This window comes from Callorhinus ursinus, unplaced genomic scaffold, assembly GCF_003265705.2.
Source record: "Callorhinus ursinus isolate GAN/ISIS: 27379988/994484 unplaced genomic scaffold, GSC_fseal_2.0 scaffold25, whole genome shotgun sequence".
Classification (NCBI taxonomy): Eukaryota; Metazoa; Chordata; class Mammalia; order Carnivora; family Otariidae; genus Callorhinus; species Callorhinus ursinus.
This window is the reverse complement of record NW_027397087.1, coordinates 16,757,015-16,781,049: the sequence shown is the minus strand read 5'-3', so window position 1 is coordinate 16,781,049 and position 24,035 is coordinate 16,757,015. Positions and strand designations below refer to the sequence as shown.

At 40.9% G+C, this 24,035-nt stretch overlaps 1 protein-coding gene across 1 annotated transcript in view; it reads left to right on the top strand.

The window, feature by feature from the left end:
• The first annotated feature begins 1,730 nt into the window (after positions 1 to 1,730).
• USP50 (ubiquitin specific peptidase 50) overlaps positions 1,731 to 24,035 on the top strand; it is a 34,243-nt gene continuing 11,938 nt past the window's right edge. The window contains exons 1-6 of the mRNA XM_025883697.2: positions 1,731 to 1,970; positions 3,702 to 3,896; positions 4,179 to 4,374; positions 6,269 to 6,478; positions 7,544 to 7,686; positions 11,842 to 11,974. Coding sequence (XP_025739482.1) covers positions 1,918 to 1,970; positions 3,702 to 3,896; positions 4,179 to 4,374; positions 6,269 to 6,478; positions 7,544 to 7,686; positions 11,842 to 11,974 — 930 coding nt within the window. The 5' untranslated portion in view covers positions 1,731 to 1,917. The remainder of the gene's footprint in view (positions 1,971 to 3,701; positions 3,897 to 4,178; positions 4,375 to 6,268; positions 6,479 to 7,543; positions 7,687 to 11,841; positions 11,975 to 24,035) is intronic.

Sequence of the window (24,035 nt, the reverse complement as noted above, 5' to 3'; positions counted from 1 at the left end):
AAACTTAGAGAAGAATTGCAAGAATCGTACAAAGAACTCGTTTACCTTCACCCAGATTCACCCATTGCTGACATCCAACTGCATTTGCTTCATCTGTAGTTTATCACGTTATCCGCTTCCCTCCTTTCCTCATGTGTGTCTGTGTCTCTGTGTGTTTCCGTGAACCATTTCAGAGCAGTTTGCATAGATCAGGCCTCTTTATAAAGCCCTAGATCCGTCAGTGTATATTTCCTAAGAACAAGGACATTCTCTTTCATAAACAGGATACCATCTTATAAAAATCGGAAGATTCAACATAACATCAAGACAAAACTATTCATATATAATCCTATTCAGATTTTATCAGTTGTCCCAATAATGTCCTTTTATAGCAATGTTTTTATCCTGATCCAGGATCCTACCCAGGATTGGGTATGATATGTAATTGTCTTGTTTCTCTAGTTTTTTTGGTTTTGTTTTTTGTTTTTTGAGAGAGAGTGAGCAGGAAGGAAGGGGCAGAGAGAGAGAGGGGGGCAGAGAGAGAGAACCTCAAGCAGGCTCCATGCTCGCAGCCCAGAGCCCAATGCAGGACTTGATCTCACGACCCTGAGATCATGACCCGAACCAGATGCTCAGCCGACCGAGCCACTCAGGCGTCCCTCGTTTATTTTTTAATCTGCAATGGTTCTCAGCCTTCTTTATCTTTCCTGATATTTATATTTTTGAAGAGTTTTTTTCTTTTATAACCTCATTCATTTTACTTGATGCAGAGCTGAGAAAAGATAAATTGGATTGGCCCTAAAGGCTCTTTCTTCACCTACTCCCTACAGATTCTGAGTTCACTCAAAGAAAGAACAAGCGGGTAGCAGCTTTGAGCTGCAGAGGCTCCCCTTTCTAACAAGACCACTTCCTGACCAGGTTGCTTTCGAGGCTCCACGGTTGTACCTACTCTCCGACCCCTTTTGATCTAAATAGTGCGGGGGGAGGGGGGGCAGGGCGGGGAGTGGCCCTCTTCACCAACGTGCCTTCTTAAGGACAGTTCTCTGTGAAAAAAATGAGAGCTCAGGAGCTCATGTGTTCTTTGCTACTTCTCAGCTTATAAATCCTTCTGTGATGAACACTTTATTTATATTTGCCCTGGTGACCCTAGAGGGATGTGTGTTTGTGTGTGTCTGCACCCCCTTTGGACTATAGTGGGTGACTGAAGAGAAAGACTCCAGTCTATCCCAATGCTATGCGCTTTAGAAGCAGCAAAATCCAACTGCTTCCCTTCCCAGGGTGAGAAATACTCCCTTGGGATCCTAGGAGTGATGTGATCCCCGGGAGTGGGGATGGGTGCCCAAAGCGGGCAGGGTTGCCAGAGTGGACTATGTGGAGGTAAATCTTCTGTGTATGTGTGTAATGTATATATTCAAGAGAAACTGAGTGACGGAGGAAGAGAGGTTATATGTTCAGTTCATTCTCTGAAATGTAATACTTTTATTTGAGAGGCATGAGTTGCAGAGGGAGAGGGAGAGAGAAAATCTTAAGCAGGCCTCATGCCCAGCTCAGAATCTGAGGCAGGGCTGGATCCCAGTTCCCTGGGATCACCATGACCTGAGCCGAAACCAAGAGTCGGGTGCTCAACTGACTGAGCCACCCAGGCGCCCCTGAAATCTAATACTTTTAAAGTTTTTAAGCAGCCGAGTAATGGTCTCTCGTGGCAACATGCTAGAATCTTGAGGGTGAATGGAAATGATTATGATGCATGGGAAACCCAAGTGGGAATGTACCTGAAGTACAGAGAGAGATCAGTCTGCAGCTACTGAAAGGGGAGAGAAACACATACACTTTTGATTACAAACAAAAGAGCCAGAGTAACAGGACTGGAGAAATGAAGTTAAAAGGATTCGATGTAGCTCCTGAGTAGAAGTGAAAGTCCAACGTGGTCTCGCTAAAATGACTTCACAGCGGCCCTTCCCTGAAGATGACTTCGGCATCTACTATGTCCTGTGAGCCACTTTCTACTACAGTTTTCTCGAGAATTCCGGGAGGGGGCCAAGGGGGTGGCAAAGGAATCGGGGGTACATGCCGCATTTGGAAGGGTTCCCTCAGGTTTGACCCCATGGAGGTCCCCCACAAGGAAGGGAAGATACATATTTGATATCTAGGCAATAGATGCCCCTAACGAGGGACCATGCGGGGCCTCTGATGACATCAGAAAACAAACATGAAAATGACCATCTGGTAATAGTGAACACTTTTCAAACTGGCAAAATTGCAAATAGAGGTACTGAGGTGAGGTAATGGTCTCATGGAGACCCAGTTTTAGATCCTGCACAAGGGAAGAAAAGTCATAAAGGACCAAGATGCCAGGCTGCCTTGAGCCACAGCCAAATGACAAAAGGAAGCCGTGAGTGGCGAGAGGAGGCCTCCCTGGGCGACTGTAGCGTTCTCCTACGCTCTGGGCTGGCCTGTGCACAGGACTCTCAAATTCCATAGCTTCCTGCTTAGGACATCCTACATCAGTCACTTAGTCAAAAATGTGTTTAAGTTCCCATTTATTAACTATGTAATCTGCGCCACAGGCCTCGCATCACTTAATCTAATCCTCCCACCATCCTATAAGGGAGCATTTTTCCTGTTTTTATAGATGAGAGTTCCAGGTCATGTAACTAGGAAGCGGCAGGGTCAGGATTTAAACTAAGATCTATTCTTTACAAAGTCTCTGCTCTCGCTCTTTCCCTGTACATGTGTGTGTTTCTAAGAACACATATATGTATGTAATATATGACATCAGAAAATGTATATCACAGATGTATGTAATATACATACATAGATGTGCTCTTAGCATGTGCATATGCCCTTAATACGTACACACACACTGTTAATATATGATATATAAATCCAAATAACTCAATAGGTAGGTAGGTACGATATTCCTTCTCTCCACACACTACTGCACATAATACATATATCGTAGTCAAATGACTAAACCATTTAAATGTGATCTCTCCTCTGTAAAACAGGATTTAAAAACAATTATACCTACCCCATAAAACTGTTGAAAGAATTAAATGGGAAAATGCATATTAACTACTTAACTTTGGGCCAAGCTCCATAAATGATAGCTATTGTTAGTATTAATTACTATCTATTGCAATTACTTACTACTAAAAATAATTACATTATTTGTCCAGGAAAGAAAAAGAAATACTTTGGTATTTATTTATTTAAGATTTATTTATTTATTTTAGAGAGAGACAGAGAGTATGTGGTTAGAGGGAGAGGGAGAAGCAGACGCCCTGCTGAGTGCAGAGCCGCACATGGGGCTCAATCTCATGACCCCAAGACCGTGACCTGAGCTGAAATCAAGAGTCAGATGCTTGAGTAACTGAGCCACCCAGGCGCCCCAGTACTTTAGTACTTAGAGGGAAATTTGCATTTTTAGCCAAGCAATTCTAGGTCTCTGAAAGGCCAATATTTTCTGTCCTCTTGCCCTGGTTTCAGGAAGAAATATTTACCTCTGCTTCTTTGGCTGCAGGCCCTGTTCAGAGTTCCAGAATAAGTGATGTGATTTTAGACCTCGAGTTCAAATACTTCTGTCTCTGGTCGGGAATGTATTCGACAGAAGTCTCATTGAGAACTCTCTGTGGCATGAGCTTGAGGGTGCCTTATTGTCGTGGGCACATAATCTGGTCGCTCAAAATGCTTTCCTTTCCTCCCACATGGCACCAACACAGGGCAGAGTGCACAGATCACTATGATACCTGTCCCGTGAACGAGGCCGATGAGAACCAGCCCCATTTCCAGGGAGTGACGGGCCTGCGGAACTTGGGCAACACGTGCTACATGAACGCCATCTTACAGTGTCTCGGCAGCATCGCACCACTGGTGGAATACTTTCTCTCGGGAAAATACATTACTGCTCTTCAAAAGTAAGACCATTTGTGTTCCCTGCCGCCCAGCCCGCACTCCCTGCTCCCCCAAGGCCAGGTGAGGGAAGGAGCCCAGTGAAGTCCCTCCTCGGGGCTAAACAAGAGCCCCAGAGGACCCCCCCCCCGCCCCGCCCGCCAGAGACCATTGCTAGGGTGAATAACAACGTGGGAAGGTCGCCTAAGAAAGGGAGCTTTGTTTTTGGTCTGATGCCACATGCTTGAGTTTTTAGGTGCCTCCCTGTCATTAAATCAGCCAGAAACATTCTCTGTTCCTCTTCCAAGGGATTGCAGGGAGGTTGCTACAGCTTTTGCCTATGTGATGACAGACATGTGGCTTGGAGACTCAGAATGTGTCTCACCAGAAATATTTCGGTCAGCTCTTGGCAACCTCTACCCAGCATTTATGAAAAAGACACAGCAAGATGCTCAGGAATTCTTGATTTATGTCCTGAATGAACTTCATGAAGCTCTGAAAAAGGTAAGTAGAATTAATGGCCTTTGAAATAAGATAGACCCTTCAGCTCTATCAGCAACTTTCGTTTTTCATTCTTTGGTCTGTTCTGTCAATATTGCCCCCTCTCTGCCAAGCACAGGTGCTGGGGGTACTGTGGGGCCACACTCAAGTTAGTATTTGAATTGGTCTGTATTTACCAAATAATCATCAGAATCACCTGGGAAGAGTTTCACGACACACATCCTAAGCCCCTCACTCTGGTGTTACTGAATTAGAATGTCTTGGGCTGTCCTTTGGGAAAGCTCACATGGTGTTGCCAGTGATCAACAGGTGTAGGAACCACTAGTCTGTTCCCTTTGCAAATAACATCTGCACAGACTCGTTTTCTAAAGTGAAAATCTCATTTTTTTTAAATAAAAATATGTACCTCATGAGATAAAACATATAGAGCTTTACAACTTAAAATACATGTTCTTGGTAACTACAAACCCAAGAAAATATGAAGCTGGGTATTAAAGGACAGACCTAAATACTGCAAAGTTTCATCTTCATGCCGAACATTCTGAACCGGAGTTCTTCACCAGATCAGGACATACAACATTTAATGAAACATGAGATCACCAGTTACGAAGGGTTTTACTTTTCTTTGTAAGACTCATTGCCTTCAGCTTTGATCTGAGTCACATACTCTCCAAAGATAGGTTCTTGGTTTTATGCAGTGTCCTTGTGCTGATGTTAGCTTTCCTCATACTTCCCATCCAGGAAATGCTTTGGCAAAAGATCACAAGCGATAGCCATTAATCATTCTCATCTGTAATCCTCAGTTCCATTTTTCATTTTTACTGCTACTAAGGTATTCACGGCAGCACTTTTTTTTTTTTTTTTTAGCCAAAGGGTAGGGTGGTGGTCAGTAGAATCACTTAGGTCCTCATCTGCAGCCAATCTGAAATAAATAACGTTCTCATTCCCAAGACCAAAGTTGGAATTAGGGGCATCAGGACTATCAGGTGGAAGACCTTGGTGGCAGAGCCTGACCAAAGCAGCAAGACAAAGGGGAGCAGAGTGCACAGGTCCAAGGCAGAGCTGGCTGTGGGCTAATGTGTCTTCCAAATGTCCAGTCTAGTGAGGCCATTCAAGCACCGAGAAGTCAGCCTGCGCCCCCAGAAATGGTACCCCTCAACATGAGCTAGATTCAAATCAGGCCACGAGGCTAACTTGGGCTGCCTTAAGAATTTAAGATTTGCTCTTTAAAAAAAAAAGTGTTTTCTAACAATAAAAGTAGAAGAGGCTAAATCTGAAGGGGCTGGAATGAGGACAGATCAGTTTGCATGACTGAAAGCTAGTTCAAACGCTTACTCACCCTCTTCCCAGGAAGAACTGCCTCTAGGACCCCGTATCACGTTATCACAGGCTGTTGGCTTCTGGGGCACGGACATGTGTTGTCACAGGGTTAGCGTGTCATCTTTCCTCAGCTTCACTTAAGGAGGAAAATAACTGAATGATCAGAAATCAAAACTAATATATACCTTTTTAAAAGAGATTTATTTATTTAGAGAGAGAGCACGAGGGGGGAGGGGCAGAGGGAGAGAATCTCAAGCATACTCCCTGCTGAACACAGAGGCCCATGCAGAGCCCACCGTGGAACCTCGCTGGGGCTCCATGCCGGGCTGGATCTCACGACCGTGAGATCATGACCTGAGCTGAAAGCGAGTCAGATGCTCACCTCACTGAGCCACGCAGGTGCCCCTCCTAATATGTACTCTTAAGCAGACCTTATTCTATGCATTGTTGAATCCAGAACTAACTGGTTTCTGGTAGCAATGTATCATTCTGATAGAACAAAAATCAAGTCATCCTATTAAAAGCTTTTTTTGATAACCAAGGGTTGATTCGGAGCTAATTTGTTCCTTTGATTCAGTACCATCGAAGAAGATCATACGAGAAAGGGTCTATTCCAAGATGCTGCAGGAAGGTGATGACCAATGAGTCCTCCATCATCACGCAACTGTTTGAAGGGCAGCTCAGCTACAGCATCATGTGTTTGAAGTGTGAGAGCTGCACCTACAAGAACGAAGTCTTCACCGTCCTCTCTCTCCCCATTCCATCTGAATACGAGTGCTCTCTTCAGGTAGCCATCCTTGCTCCTGGATACCACTTCTCAGGTTTCCCACATTGCCTATTAGGAGGGGGCTGCTTTGTCACTTAAAGCAAATTGGAAGCCCATGATAACAACATTTTATAGAAAAGCGACAGCCAAAAGTGACTGTGAATTTGGTTGTATTTCTAAATGTACTCATTAAAACAGCCTCAGTGTAAAACTGAAATGACCCGTGGGCTTTATTCATTCTACTGAGATGGCTTGGTGCATATTGGGAATTTACCTCTTGAATTTTCTTCACCATCATACCAAAAATTAATCTGTAAATCAGGGTGGTGGTAGAAGGCAGGAGACAGCTAGAAGGCAGGGAGCAATAAGTTCCCTTGCAGAATAATACCCATTATATTTTCTACCTAAATTATGAAAGCACAGCTGTGAAAAGTTTTCACATGCCAGAATTGGAGAACGGAATCCTACTACTTATTTAGAAGTGGGCTTTGTTCTCAGATTAAATTGCTAAAGATGGCGGGAAACAAATTCCCAAGACTCTGAGGTGCTGGCATGTGTACCGAACACAGGATCTGTGCTCACCTTCCTCTTCAGGCTGGTGGTTTGCCAAGCGGGGGGCCTGGCCACACTCACGGTGGCTTCTGTGCACAGAATCAAATTCTGTCTGTCTTGCTGTCTTTATAACGGGTCACCCCCAGACACCACACATGGTCATTTTTCAGTCTCCGGATCGCTTCTGTGATGAGGGGAGTAACATAAAACAGTTGCCTTACTTGGTTAGTGGAAACTGCACAGTCAGTATTATTCTGAAATCAACCACAAAGGTTAAAATGCTGATCCAGAGACTGGAAGTCTCTGGCACTCAGATCCATTTCAGTAACTGAGTGAGACAGAAGCCCCTCCTTCGTCAGGTAGATTTTACACCTGTCCAGGCAGCAGCTTGTGACACTGGGACCTCCTGCATATGTTGACTTTGAGGAAAGCACTGAGGATCACATTTCCACAGCTGTTGCAACGTTCTACTGTAAACAGAGCCCAGGCTGCACTTGATCCAATGTAGTCACCAAATGCGGTTTTCTTCCATAGGACTGTCTCCAGTGGTTTTTTCAACAAGACACACTGACCTGGAATAACCAAATTCACTGTTCCTTCTGTGAAACCAAGCAAGAAACAGCTGTAAGGGCCGGTATTTCCAAAGCACCAAAAATAATTATCTTTCACTTAAAAAGGTATGGATTTTGATGTTTTGTGAAATTTTTTTTAATGGCTTTATCAAGATATAATTCACATACCATGCAATTGACCCATTTAAATTGTACAATTCAGGGGCGTCTGGATGGCTCAGTCGGTTAAGTGTCTGTTGGTTTCGGCTCAGGTAGGGATCTCAGGATCTTTAGATCAAGACCCGTTGTCGGGTCCAAGCTTTGGAGTCTGCTTGAGATGCTCTCTCCCTCTGCCCCTCCTGCTCATGTGTGTTCTCTCTCTCTAAAATAAATATAAATAAAGTGTATAATTCAATGGTATTCAGTATATTACATTAATTTTTAATCTGTGATAAAATGTATGTAACATAAAATCTGCCATTTTAACTTTTTTTATTGAACTCTAAGAGTGTTATATTACTTTCAGGTGTACAATATAGTGATTCAGCAATTCTATACATTACTCAGTGTTCATCACGATAAGTGTACTCCTAATCCCCATCACCTGTTTCACCCATCCGCTACCCCCACACACCCCCATCCCCGGTAACCATTAGTTTTGTATTTGAGTCTGGTTTTTTGTGTTTTTTTTTCCTTTGTTCCTTTGTTTTGTTTCTTAAATTCCACATGGGGGGAAATTATATGGTATTTGTCTTTCTCTGACTGATTTCACTTAGCATTATACCCTTTAGATCCATCGCGTTGCTGCAAATGGCAAAATCTTGTTCTTTTTTATGGTTGAGTAGTATTCCATTGTGTATATATATATATATATATATGTATATATATACACACATCTTTATCCATTCATCTATCGATAGACACTTAGGTTGCTTCCATATCTTGGCTATTGTAAATAATGCTGCAATAAATATAGGGGTGTATGTATCTTTTTGAATTAATGTTTTTGTTTTCTTTGGGTAAATACCCAGTAGAGGAATTACTGGTTCATATGGTAGTTCTATTTTTAATTTTTTGAGGAAACTCCATACTGTTTTCCCCAGTGGCTGCACCAGTTTGCATTCCCACCAATAGCATACAAGGGTTTCTTTTTCTCCACATCCTCACCAACACTTATTTCTTATCTTTTTTTATTTTAATCATTGAGGCAGGTGTGAGGTGATATCTTACTGAGGTTTTGATTTGCATTTCTCTGATGATGAGTGATGTTGAGCACCTTTTCATGTGTCTGTTGGCCATCTGGATGTCTTCTTTGGAGAAATGTTTATTCAGGTCCTCTGCCCTTTTTTAATGGGATTATTTTGTTTTGTTTTGTTTAGCTTTTTTTAAGTAAACTCTACCCTGAGACCAAGAGTCCCATGCTCTACTGACTGAGCCAGCTAGAGTCCGTGGATTATTTGTTTTCTTGGATGAGTTGTATACGTTCTTTATATATTTTGGATACTAATCCCATATTGGATAAATCACTTGCAAATATCTTCTCCCCGTTAGTAGTTGGCTTTTTGTTTTGTTTTCAAAGCCAAATATTGTGTGGACTTATCTTCCCAGTGCAGGCCCCTGTGTCTGGGGAGCCTGGTGTGGAGGGTCCTCCTCTGCATTTGTGTATGTGGTGTCCCTCCCATGTGTGGTTAGTCTTCTGGAAAGTTCGGTTCCCTGCTGGGACTCCCCCCCTCTTACCCTTTTCCATGTGGCCTCCTCTCTACAGTTAACTGTGGAAAGTCTAGAATGCCAGGCTTTGGGTCATTTTCTGAGTTAGTTGCACTGATGTGGCTGTTATCTAGATGTGTGTCCAGGGAATGACACGATCTTTGGATCCTCCTATTCTGCTACCTTCCCAACAATCTTGGCATTTTAATGTTTTCAGTGGTCACCTTACAGTTTAGAAGTCTAACGTGGGTCTCACAAGGCTAAAATCAAAGTGTCTGTAGGGCTGCATTCCTTTCTAGAGAAGAATCTGATGCCTTCCCTTTCCAGCTTCTAGAGGCTGCCCAAGTTCTTTGTGTCGTGACCCCTTTCTACCATTATCAAACCCCCAACCATTTTAAGTGTTTAATTGACTGGCATTCATTACATTCACAATGTTGAGTGACAATCACTTCTAAAACTTTTTCATCGCCCCAAAGAAAAAGTCTGCAACCATTAAGCCATAATTCCCCATTCCTCCTCCCTCTGCAGCCCCTGACAATCTCTAATCTACTTTCTGTGTCTATAAACTTGCTTCTTCTAGGTACTTTGTGTACATGGAATCATACGATGTTTGTCCTTTTTACTGGCCTGTTTCACTTAGAATATGTTTTCAAGGTTCATCCATGTTGTGATGTGTACTGGAAGTTCATTTCTTCTTATGAACTGAGTAATATTCCATTGTGTCTATATCATATTTTGCTTTTTTATTGGTCCATTGATGGACATTTGGCACTCCCTTCGAGGGCTTTTTAAAAAATAAATTCCCTGGCCCCACCTTTGGGAATTCTGATTCCATAGGTTTGAGGTGAATTCTAAGCATCATGATTTTAATTTTTTAATCCCCTATTTTTATTTTATTTTATTATTTTTTAATGTGGTCTTTTTAAAAAAGATTTTTATTTATTTGAGAGAGGGAGTGAGAGAGAGAGAGAGCACAGGAGCAGGGGAAGAGGGAGAAGGAGAAGGAGAAGCAGACTCCCACTGAGCAGGGAGCCCGATGTGGGACTTGATCCCAGGACCCTGAGATCATGACCTGAGCCGAAGGCAAGATGCTTAACCAACTGAGCTACCCAGGCACCTCCCCCATTTTTATTTTAAAAACCTTCAAATCTACAGAAAAATTGAAAGGATATATAATAAATATCTATATGCCATAGAATCTTCATTAGTATTGGTGACACTTTGCCACATTTCCTTTCCCTCTGTCTCTCTCCACCTCCCTCCCTCCTTTCCTTCATCCCTTCCATTTTATTTGCTGAACATCTGAAGTAAGAAGCAAACAGCATGGCATTTCATGCTTAAATACTTCAGCAAAGGGGCGCCTGGGTGGCTTAGTCGGTTAAGCGGCTGCCTTTGGCTCAGGTCATGATCCCAGAGTCCTGGGATCAAGCCCCACATTGGGCTCCTTGCTCTGCAGGGAGCCTGCTTCTCCCTCTCCCTCTGCCTGCCACTCTGCCTACTTGTGCTCTCTATCTCTTTGTCAAATAAATAAATAAAATCTTTAAAATAAAAAAATACGTACGTACATACATACTTCACCGTGTATCACCTGAGTACAAAGACATTCTTCTACATAATCACAACACCATTATCATGCTCTAGAAATTTAACAATTTCCCATCACCTAAGATCCAGTCCATGTCTAAATTCCCTCATCCTAAAAATGCCTTTCATAACTTCTAATCCAGTATCCACTTGAGGGTCATACACTGCATTTGGCTGTCTCTTTAGTCTCTTAATCTAGAACAATCCTTCCCCATTTTTATATATTTAAACACTTTTTTTTCTCATATTAACCCTTGGGGAGTCCATGAAATTTATTTATTTATTTATTTATTTATTTATTTATTTATTTATTTATTTATTTTAGAGGGATAGAGGCAGAGGGAAAGGGAGAGAGAGAGCATCTTAAGCAGACTCCATGTCCAGCTCAGAGCATAACATGGGGCTCGATCTCCCAACCCTGAGATCATGACCTGTGCCAAAACCATGAGTTAGAAGCTTAGCTGACTGAGCCGCTCAGGTGCCACCATAATTTATTTTTTAAAAAGCTCCATGGTGATTCTGATATGAGTTCAGATCTGGGAACTGCTGATCTATATAGCAAATAGAGAATGTGACAAGATTTTCAGAGAATTTTATCTTATTAAAGATATATTAAAACCTCAGAGCTGGGAAACGGGACACTGCTGAGACATGTGCTAAAATCAAGATAAGGAAAAGCTGAGTCAATCAATGTGATTTCTACTCCTGATGCCAAGCCTGGCTTTGTCTCCATTTTCTCTCACAGGATTGACTCTGTACCATCTCACCCCCTGACCCACACCCCTGGCACACCCAGTCTCATTTCGGGTGATGCTTGTGGATGTGCATATTAAATACATAGGTAAGAAAAAAATTATGTATAGGTCTGTGCCAAATTATCTTTCCAAGAACTTACTTTTAACTGTATTTCAATTTACCAAGGTATGTAGACTTCATTCCCGAGTGGTTTACAAACTTGCTTTATATTTCGCACATTTATTCTCTCTCCAGATTTGACATTCTGGGTACAATGAAAAGGAAACTGAGAACAGATATTCATTACCCACTCACTAACTTGGACCTTACTCCTTACATTTGTCCAGTTTTTCGGAAACACCCTAAATATAACCTCTGTGCAGTGGTGGTGAGTCAAATACTATTTAAAATAGCACAAATTTAAAGAAAACCATAGTATTATCTACTTGAATGCCCACTCTCATCTTTCCCTCAATTCTCCTATATTCTTTTTAAGGCAAAATATAGAGCCTGGAACTTTCTGTGTTGACTTCAAATGGTAGAATGATGGAAGAATACAATGTCCTGTTCACGGACTCTTCATTCTCCCTCTACTCATTGGTTATTTCAGATCTGGGGGCATTTGCAAATTAGGCTGTGGGGGCAGCAGAAGTTAGTATCGATAGCTTTATGTTGAGTATTCGTGAGCCACTCTATGGCCAAAGCCCCCTGACACTCCACACGGAATAGTCCCAGAGGAGTCACTGCCTGTGTGCATCTAGTCCTAAGGAAACTCTGTGGGGGGGGTCCCTTTGGTTCTAAGTCAACCATCATTATTGAGGATTCCCTGAAGGAAAGAAAGCATGGAGTATAATTCAGACCAAATCACCCAGAACTCCCCACAGCGTCAAACAGCCCCAAGCATGAAGCCGTTCTCCGGGTTTCCATTCTGGATCACAGTGTTAACAGTCTTTAGAACCTGGAGGTCCAGCGGGGTGCACAGCAGGTGGGAGGGCTCCCACCAGAGCCCATATGCGTCGCCAGGGTCCTCGGATACACCCAAGTCTCATTTGCCTATTCAGCTTGTTGAATTAATACATTGTAAAATGTTAGTCCCGCTCTTTAACCTCTTTCACATCTCAACCATACCTTCAAACTTTAAAAAACGATCCTCCTTTATTTTTCCTTCTTACTTCAGGCCTTGACATTCCCCTTCTTTCTCATTTATCCTGCCCTCACAGGAGCTTTTCCTTCTCTCACTTCCCTACTGGAGATCTAAAGTGACAGCCTCCTCTCTATCACATCAAATAGAGACTCCAAAATGACACAGGAATCGCCTCCCCTGTATTTCACTGTTTACATTTCTCATTGTGTTTCTTCTTTAAGAAAATCCAAAAGACAGAAAGCTGAATTTGTTTAAAAAAAAAAAAAGGTATGGGGGCGCCTGGGTGGCTCAGTTGTTAAGCGTCTGCCTTCGGCTCGGGTCATGATCCCGGGGTCCTGGGATCGAGCCCCACATCGGGCTCCCTGCTCAGCCAGGAGCCTGCTTCTCCCTCTCCCGCTCCCCCTGCTTGTGTTCCCACTCTAGCTGCCTTTCTCTCTGTGTCAAATAAATAGATAACTAAATCTTTTTTTTAAAAAGTATGTAATTACCTACATTAAGGGAAGATAAACATTTGTATAAAGTCACCCCAAGCCTCCTATATAAATTTGTAATCCTTTTAGTGTTTAAATTATTATCAGCTAATCGAGGGGCCAAAAGTTGGTTTTGAAAGAGAAATAGATTTAGACTTTAGAATTTAGAATCAACTGCCAGTTGATGATGGACTGGCAATAACAACTAAGCATCTTTGAAGCTATGATGTCCAGCCACAGGGAAAGGCCTAGAGTTCTGCTCCTCAAGCTGTAGTCAGCAGGAGCCCTGGCACCACCTCTCCCAAGTAAAGAGTTTCAGGCTCCTCCCGAGGCTTACTGACTCGGAACATGCATTTTAGCAAGATCTCCACCTGATCCGAATGCATATTGGAGTTTGAGAAGTATGCTAGACCTCAAACCGATATATTCCCAGCCTTTGCAGGAGCCCTCGAAGAAGAGCTTACTGCTTTACAAGGTGGGCTTTTTACCTGCCAGGTTTGTTTGATTTATTTTACAAACGTATAGGGCTTGCTATGTACGGGGCACCGTTCTAAGCACTTTACAAAGAATCATTTAATCCTTATACAGCCCTGTGAGGTAAGCACTATTATTATCATCCGCATTTTACGGGCTGGAGAACAGCACAGAGGGGTTCAATAATCTGCCTCAATCATATCGCCTACAAAGGGCAGAGCCAAGGTCTGAAGTGAGTCAGGCTGACCCCCCAGACAGTCCCGTTCTCATTACTCCATTATGCTGCCTCTGATAGTTAATATATATCTGCCTTCCTCCTGCAATTTCTTCTGTTTGTCCTAATTCTGTGCTTTGTAGTAATAACAGTAATAACATAGAATTACAATATATAGTATAATAACATACAGATAACAGTAGGTATGTGGCTTTACAGTTAAATACTTGTACATACATGTTAGCAAAATGGAACACATTCTTTTTTTTCTTATACATGATATTCCTTCAAATATTTGAAAGTAGCAAACATATGCTAACAGTATTTACTTCCTTCAACCCTCTTCAAGTGATTGGTTTTTAGAAAGACTTTTTAGGGGTGCCTGGGTGGCTTAGTCACTTGGGCATCTGCCTGCGGCTCAAGTCATGATCCCCGGGTCCTGGGATCAAGCCATCCAAGGGCTCCCTGCTCGGTGAGGAGCCTGCTTCTCCCTCTCCCTCTGCCTGCCACTCTGCCTACTTGTGCTCTCTCTCTCTCTCTCTCTGTCAAATAAATAAATAAAATCTTTAAAAAAAATAAAAAAAAAAGACTTTAAAATTTTGAAATATTTCAGGAACAGAAAACACGGTAAGTATTCACATTACCCTCCACCAATGTTAAGAATAAAATATCCTAGATAAAATTGTGTGTATGTTTGATCATCCCACTGCCCTCCACTCCCTGTTGTAACCACTCTTCTGAATTTGGGGTGTATTGTTTCCATGCACTCTTTCAGACTTTATGACGCAGGTATGTGTCTGTACATGCTATGTAGGATTGTTTTGCATGTTGTATACATATGGTCTCATACTGGACATATTCTTCTGTGACTTTTTTCCCCTCATGTTATTTTTATAGTCATCCACATTGATACATTAGCTTTAATACAGTCATTGTAACCGCTTTTAGTAATCCATTGTATCTATTTATTGTTTCTCCTGTTGCTGGGCAGTTAGGTGTTGCCAGTATTTTGCTTTTACGGTTTTATAGAATGCATTGCTATATGCTGACACATGAAACTTTGTTTATATATACATATCTGTGTGTATGTTTTCCCAGATGGCATTTTAAGGATATCTTACCTAAATCTCTCCTTTAATTTATTAACATAGCAAATGACATTGATTTTCTGCCTGATTTTTTTTTTTTTTTGGCTAAAAGTGTTTTTACATTTTTGTATTTTCACAATTGAGAAACTAATCTATAAGTTTCTTTCTCATACTGTCTTTTTCTGTTTTTGTTTTGGGCCTTATTCTAGCCTCATAAAAGGCATTGGCCATTCTATTCTATTCTCTGGCACACTTTGTATAAGATACTAATAATTTGTTTCTTTTCTCTTTTTTAAAAATATTTATTCATGAGAGACAGAGAGAGAGGCAGGGGCAGAGGGAGAAGCAGGCTCCCCGCAGAGTAGGGAGCCCGATGCGGGGCTCGATCCCTGGGTCCTGGGATCATGACCTGAGCTGAAGGCAGATGCTGAACTGACTGAGCCACCCAGGTGCCCCTATTTCTTCTTTTTTTTTTTAAATAAGCTTTTTATTGAAGTAAAACATACATACATAGAAAAAGCCATATCACAAATGTAAAACTCAATGAATTTTCAAAAAGCGGACTGGCCCATGGAACCAGAATACAGTTCAAGTAGGCCATCACTAACACCCTACGTAGCCTTGTGCCCAATTCTAGTCAGGGAAGCCACTGACTCCTGACAGGGTAGGTTTGGCCAGCTTTTGTGCTTTATGGAAATGGGATCATACAGCAGGTACTCTTTTGTGTCTGGCTCTTATCACTCAAAATTATGCAACGTTCATTCATACTGTCAACGCTTTGTGTTGTCCAAGCAGCCTATTTTATTTTTGATGGTTTCCAGTAGTTGAGGGTGTGTTAAATGTCCCAAAAGGGAATTTCTTGGCCAGCAGCTAGACTTAGACATACTGGAAGACAGGCCCTCAGGCAGCAGCTTTTACAGTATGCCAACATATACATACAGTTCTGTGGGACCACATGCATAAAGGCTTGCTGACCACCAAAGCCAAGGCAATCTGGAAGTGTTCCTTGGGCCACAGTTGGAAAAATCAGGACCCTAGATGAATGTAAAACCTCCCTTCTGGGAGATACCAGTAAGTTGTAGCAAGAGGGAGAACACAAAGATGCCGTCTACCAGCCTAGAGCCTTGACAGCACCTGTGTCGGCCCCTAGCTGTGCGCCAAACCTAAAGCCTTCTCCTCGGGCTTCATGAAGCCCCAGGACAAGCAAAGAGGCCTCTTTCACAGAAAGACCGGGCGGGGGGGTGTCTCATTCTGCTGTCTGTCCAGTGCCTTGGGGGTGATAGCCTGCCAGGAACTGTCTCTCTGATTGTTATAATCCTGTAGGGACCCAGGAACACAAGCTCCCCTGGCCACCAGAGCTAGGCAGTCATGGGGAATCCCTTGGATGGCATTCACAGAAACCAGCTCCACCCTGGGAGACGTGAGCACTCCGGAGCATGGCAGAGGGGAATATGAAGATGGCTCCCACAGGCCTGCAGGACTCCCCATGTGTGCTGAATTAGATGCCAGCCCTTGAAGCAGGCCAGTGCTTTAAAATGAGCAGAGGAGCTTCATTCATGTAAAGCCTGGGCACCTCTCAATTGGCTGCCTCCATGTTGCGCCCTGGGACAAGTGAGTCCGAACGCTTTAAGAGTCTCACGGATGATGGGCGCCTGGGTGGCTCAGTTGGTTAAGCGACTGCCTTCAGCTCAGGTCATGATCCTGGAGTCCCAGGATCGAGTCCCACATCAGGCTCCCTGCTCTGCGGGGAGTCTGCTTCTCCCTCTGACCCTCTTCCCTCTCGTGCTCTCTATCTCTCATTCTCTCTCTCTAAAATAAATAATAAAATAAAATCTTAAAAAAAAAGATTAAAAAAAAAGAGTCTCACGGATGCAAGCCCTGTGGGTTTTTGGTGAGTCCCTGGGAGGAGGTGAGCCCACGATTCTACATCACTATCTTGAGTGAGTACCCTTTTTTCCTTCATTTTTAAAGGGAATAATCAAGGATAATGCTTCTGTGTTTTAGTAGATCTACCTTGTCAGGTTATTGATACTTCCTTCTATTTTGGTTTTGCTAACACTTTTTGTGGATGTTTGTAAAGGTGGTGAATTTTATTAAATCTTTGTCTCTACAATAATTGAGAAATGGCCGTCCTGAACACTTTTTAATCTGTTCATATGTTGAATTATATTTATAGATGTTCCAACTTACTACCCTTTACTTTTACTACCCTTGCACTACTGGGATAAATACTATTTGGTCATTATTATCTGAGATGTATTTTGCTTGATTTGGTTTACCGCACTTTAGGATTTTGCAATAATCGCTTGAATGAGCTTTATCTCTGCTTTTCTTCCTTATACCCTTTGTCTAGCATAAGTATCAAGGAAACTCACCTCGTGGGTTAGAGGAGCTTTTCTTCCTCTTGTACAGAAATTTGTGTAAGGCGATGGTAAGCTTCTTGAAGGATTGATAGAACTCACCTGTAAACCCACCGGGGCATGCATTTCCCTCTGAGGGGTGATTGTTAACTCCTGGTATAATCTCTTTAATGCTTGTAGGTCTATACAGGCTTTGTATTTTCTTCTTCCATCGGTTTGATAAGTTATAATTTTCTGAGTATTTGTCCATTTCATCAGAGTGTTCAGTTTTCTAGCGTAACTTTTTTTAGGGTATTAAAAAATTTAAAATTTCTTTTTTTTAAAAAAAGATTTTATTTATTTATTTGACAGATAGAACAAGAGCAGGAACACAAGCAGGGGGAGTGGGAGAGGGAGAAGCAGGCTTCCCACGGAGCAGGGAGCCCGATGTGGGACCTGATCCCAGGACCCCGGGATCATGACCTGAGCCGAAGGCAGACGCTTAATGACTGAGCCACCGAGGTGCCCCCCCAAAATTTAAAATTTCTGCTGAATCTTTAGATATCTGTACCTTTTTTCATTTCTGATTTTATGTGCTCACCATTGCTTTGTATTTCTTTCTTGATCAATCTTATTACTGTCTATATTGTTGAAGTCTTTTCAAAGGACCAACTTTTGATTTTTTGATCCTCCTTATTCTTTCTTTTCTGGTTCTTTAATCTTCTAATTTTGTTATCTCTTTCCACTTTTCTTGGGTTCATTCTCTTTCTTACTGTTTTAAACTGGGAGCTTAGTTCATTAACATTCAGTCTGTGGTTTCACATATAAGCATTTAAAACTACAGATATTTCTCTAGATAGTATTTTCACTGCCTAACACCTTTTTAATTATGGAACCCTTTAAACACAAAATAGGACAATATAAGGAACTCTAATGCATCCATTACCCAGCATTATAGATGAGCTATCAACTCACCTATAATACCTGACCCACTCTGCTCCCTGAACCATATTATTTTTGTATTATATATCTTTTTTGCATTGACTGCTAGTTTTATTGTGTTAAAAGATTATGATCTGTATAAAACAAATTCTTTTACATGTGTTGAGGCTTGTGTATTTCTATTTATTAGGATCCAGCTTCCTTATGTCATGGAAGTTAAACCTGTGTTATTCAAAGCTATCTCTACTGTTGTTTGTTTGACTAATTGATGGTTGAAAGAACTGTGTTGAAATCTTTTTTTTCCTTCATTTTAAAGAGAACAATTAACAATGATGCCTGCTGTAGCTTTTTAGTACCTACACTTTAACAGGGTATGGATTGTTCCTTCTATTCTGGTTTTGCTAACAGTTTTGTGCATGTTTGTAAAGGTATTGAATTTCATTAAACTTTTTTTCCCCACAATAATTGAGATGCTATGGTTTTCCTGAATCCTTTATAATCTGTTAATATGGTCAATTACATTTAAAGATTTTCTAATTTTACTACACTTGCATTGCTGGGATAAATACTATTTGGTCATTATTTTTAATTTTTTTATTTAAATTCAATTAATTAACATGTAATGTATTATTAGTTTCAGAGGTAGAGGTCAGTGATTCATCAGTCTTATAAAATACCCAGTGCTCATTATATCACATGCCCTCAGTGTCCATCACCCAGTTACCCCATCCCCCCACCCTCTCCCCTCCAGCAACCCTCAGTTTGTTTCCTATGATTAAGAGTCTCTTATGGTTTGTCTCCCTCTCTGATTTCGTCTTGTTTTATTTTTTTCCTCTCTTCCCCATGATCCTCTGTTTTGTTTCTTAAATTCCACAGATGAGTGAGATCATGTGTTACTTGTCTTTCTCTGATTGACTCATTTTGCTTAGCATAATACCCTCTAGTTCCATCCACATTGTTGCAAATGGCAAGATTTCATTTTTTTGATAGCTGAGTAGTATTCAATTGTGTGTGTGTGTGTGTGTGTGTATCTCTTTTTTTAAGATTTTATTTATTTATTTGTCAGAGCAGAAGCAGGGGGAGCAGAGAAGGAGAGGGAGAAGCAGGCTCCCTGCTGAGCAAGGAGCCCAATGTGGGACTCAATCCCAGGACCCTGGGATCATGACCTGAGCCAAAGGCAGCCGCCTAACCGACTAAGCCATCCAGCCATCTCTATGCCACATCTTCTTTATTCATTCCTTTGTTGATGGACAATCTGGGCTCTTTCTATAGTTTGGCTGTTGTGAACATTGCTGCTATAAACATTGGGGTGCAGGTGCCCCTTCATTTTACTACATCTGTATCTTTGGGTAAATCCCTAGTAGTGCAATTGCTGGATTGTAGGGTAGCTCCATTTTCAACTTTTTTTTTTTTCATTTTCACCTGTTTGAGGAACCTCCATACTGTTTTCCAGAGTGGTTGCACCAGCTTGCATTCCCACCAACAGTGTAGGAGGGTTCCCCTTTCTCCACATCCCCGCCAACATCTGTCATTTCCTGACTTGTTAATTTTAGCCATTCTGACTGGTGTGAGGTGGTATCTCATTGAGATTTTGATTTGTATTTGCCTGATGCCGAGTGATGTTGAGCACGTTTTCATGTGTCTTTTGGCCATTTGGATGTCTTTGCAGAAAATGTCTGTTCATGTCTTCTGCCTATTTCTTGATTGGATTATTTGTTCTTTGGGTATTGAGTTTGATAAGTTCTTTATAGATTTTGGATAGTAGCCCTTTCTCTGCTATGTCATTTGCAAATATCTTCTTCCATTCTGTTGGTTGACTTTTGGTTTTGTTTATTGTTTCCTTTGCTGTGCAAAAGCTTTTTATCTTGATGAAATCCCAATAGTTCATTTTTACCTTTGTTTCCTTGCCTTTGGAGACATGTCCAGCAAGAAGTTGCTGCAGCTGAGGTCACAGAGGTTGCTGCCTGTGTTCTCCTCTAGGATTTTGATGGATTCCTGTCTCACATTTAGGTCTTTCAGCCATTTGGAGTCTATTTTTGTGTGTGGTGTAAGGAAATGGTCCGGTTTCATTCTTCTGCATGTGGCTGTCCAATTTTCCCAACACCATTTGTTGAAGAGACTCTTTTTTTTCCATTGGATATTCTTTCCTGTTTTGTCAAAGATTAGTTGACCATAGAGTTGAGGGTCCACTTCTGGGTTCTTTATTCTCTTCCATTGATCTATGTGTCTGTTTTTGTGCCAGTACCAGACTGTCTTGATGATTACAGCTTTGTAATAGAGCTGGAAGTCTGGGATTGTGATGCCACCAGCTTTGGTTTTCTTTCTCAACATTCCTTTGGCTATTCAGGGTCTTTTCTGCTTCCATACAAATTTTAGGATTATTTCTTCCAGCTCTGTGAAAAAAGTTGATGGTATTTTGATAGGGATTGCATTGAATGTATAGCTTATTCTAGGTAACATAGACATTTTAACAATATTTGTTCTTCTAATCCATGAGCATGGAATGTCTTTCCATTTCTTTGCATTGTCTTGAATTTCTTTCATCAGTGTTTTATAGTTTTCAGAGTACAGGTCTTTCACCTCTTTGGTTAAGTTTATTACTATTTTATAGTTCTGGTGCAATTGTAAATGGAATTGTTTTCTTAATTTCACTGTATTCTGCCTCATTATTAGTGTATAGGAATGCAACAGATTACATTGATTTTTATATCCTGCAACTTTACTGAAATCATTTATCAGTTCTAGTAGTTTTTTTGGTCTTTAGTTTTTTGAGTGTTTAGGGTTTTCTACATGTCATCTGCAAACAGAATTTTACTTCTTCCTTACAAATTTGGATGACTTTTATTTCTTTATGTTGTCTAATTTCTGTGGCTAGGACTTCCAGTACTATGTTGAATAAAAGTGGTGAGAGTGGACATTCTTGTCTTGTTCTTGATCTTAGGGGGAAAAGCTCTCAGGTTGTCCCCATTGAGTATGATTCTGACTCTGGGTTTTCATTTATGGCATTTATTATGTTAAGATTATTGTTCCCTCTAGACCTACTTTGCAGAGTGTTTTTATCATGAATGAATATTGTACTTTGTCAAATGCTTTTTCTATATCTATTGGAATGATCATACAGTTTTCATTTATCTTATTGATGAAATGTATCACATTGATTGTTTTTGCAAATATTGAACCGCCCTTGCATCCTAATATGAAATCCCACTTGTGGGGTGCCTGGGTGGCTCAGTTGGTTAAGCATCTGCCTTCAGCTCAGGTCATGATCCCAGGATCCTGGGATGATGCCCCACATCGGGCTCCCTGCTCAGTGGAGAGCCTGCTTCTCCCTCTCCCTTTGCCTGCCGCTCTGCCTACTTGTGCTCTCTATCTCTCTGTCAAATAAATAAAATCTTAAAAAAATAAATAAATCCCACTTGTTTGTGGTAAATTATTTAATAAGCTGTTTGATTTGGTTTGTTAATATTTTGTTGAGGATTTTGGGGTCTATATTAATGAGAGATATTGGCCTGTAGTTCTCTTTGTGTGTGTGTGTGTTTTTAATCTGATTTTGGTATCAGGGTGATACTGGTCTCATAGAATGAATTTAGAAATTTTCCTTCCTCTTGAATTTTTTGGACTAGTTCAAGAAGAATGACATTAACTCTTCTTTACATGTTTGGTAGAATTCACCTGTGAAGCCATCTTGTCCTGGACTTCAGGTTTTGGGGAGTTTTTTGCTTACTGCTTCAATTTCATTGCTGGTGATGGATCTGTTCAAATTTTCTATTTCTTCTTCTTTAGCTTTGGTAGGTTATATGTTTCTAGATATTTATCCATTTCTTCTATGCTGTCCAATTTGTTGGCATATAGATTTTCATAATATTCTGTTACAATTGTTTATATTTCTGTGGTGTTATTTCTCCTCTTTTGTTAGTAATTTTCTTTATTTGGTTCTTTTTTTCAATGAGTCTTGCTAGAGGCTTATCAATTATGTTATCTTTTCAAAGAATCAGCACCTGGTTTCATTGTTCTGTCCTATTGTTTTTTTTAGTTTATCATTTATTTCTGCTCTAATCTTTATTATTTCCTTCCTTCTGCTGTTTTGGGGTTGTACTTGTTCTTCTTTTCCTAGCTACTTTTGGCCTAAGGTTAGGTTTTTGAACTTTTTCTTGCTTCTTGAGGTAGCCCTGTATTGCTATAAACTTCCCTCTTAGAACTGCTTTTGCTGCATCCCAAAGATTTTGGACCATTGTGTTTTCATTTTCATTTGTTTCCATGTAATTTTTTTATTTCTTTGATTTCTTGGTTGACCCACTCAGTGTGTACAAGCATATTATTTAACTTCCATGTATTTGTGCTCTTTCCGGAGTCTTTCTTGTTTATTTCTAGTTTGATAGTGTTGTTGTCAGAAAAGATGCATGGTATGCTTTGATCTTCTTGAATTTGTCGAGACTTGTTTTGTGGCCTAACATGTGATCTATTCTGGAGAATGTTCCTTGTGTACTTGAAAAGAATGTGTAGTCTGATGTCTTAGGATGGAATGTTTGAATGTATCTGGAGAATCCATCTGGTCCATTGTGTCATCATTCAAAGCCATTGTTTTCTTGTTGATTTTCTGTTTAAATAATGTGTTCATTGATGTAAGAAGGGTGTTAAAGTACTTTACTATTATTATATTATTATCAATTAGTTCCTTTATGTTTGTTATTAACAGTTTTATGTATTTGGGTGCTTCTATGTTGGGTGCATAAATATGTACAATTATTATAGCCTCTTGTTGGATTGTCCCCGTTATTTTTATATAGTGTCCTTCTTTGTCTCCTGTTACAGTCTTTGTTTTAAAGTCTGTTTTGTGGGGCACCTGGGTGGCTCAGTTGGCTAAGCATCTGCTTTTGGCTCAGGTCATTATCTCAGGGTCCTGGGATCGGGCTCCCTGCTCAGTGGGGAGTCTGCTTCTCTCTCTCCCTCTGTGTGTGCTCTCTCACTTTCTCAAATAAATAAATAAATAAAATATTTTTAAAAAAATCTATTTTGTCTGATGTAAGTACTGCTACCCCAGATTTCTTTTTTTTTAATTTTTTTTAAAGATTTTATTTATTTATTTGAGAGCGAGAGACAGAGATAGCGAGTGAGAACACTGAGCAGGGAGGAGAGGGAGAAGCAGGCTCCCCACTGAGCAGGGAGCCTGATGCGGGGCTCAATCCCAGGACCCTGGGATCATGACCTGAGCTGAAGGCAACCGCTTAACCGACTGAGCCACCCAGGCGCCCCACCCCAGATTTCTTTTGGCATCCATTTGCCTGATAAATATTTCTGCATCCCACCGCCCCCCCCGCCCCCGCCACTTTCAATCTGCAGGTCTCTCTTGGTCTGAAATGAGTCTCTATTTATAGGCAGCATATAGATGGGTCTTTTTTTTTTTTTTTTTAAATCCACACTGTCATCTCATGTCTTTTGACTGGAGCATTCAGTCCATTTATATTCAAAGTAATTATTGATATGTATTTATTGCTATTTTGTCACTTGGTTTGTGGTTGTTTCTATAGGTATTCTCTGATCCTTTCTTGCTCTCTTTCATGTTTTGTTGGCTTTCTTTGATACACTTGGGTTCCTTTTTCTTTATTCTTTGCATATAAATCATTGTTTTTGATTCATGGTTACCATTAGTTTTGTATATAACATCTTCTGTAAATAGCAGTCTATATTAAGTTGATGGTCACTTAGTTTAATCCCATTCTTCTCTGCCCCCCATGTTTTAGGTATATGGTGTCATATTTTGCATCCTTTTATTTTGAG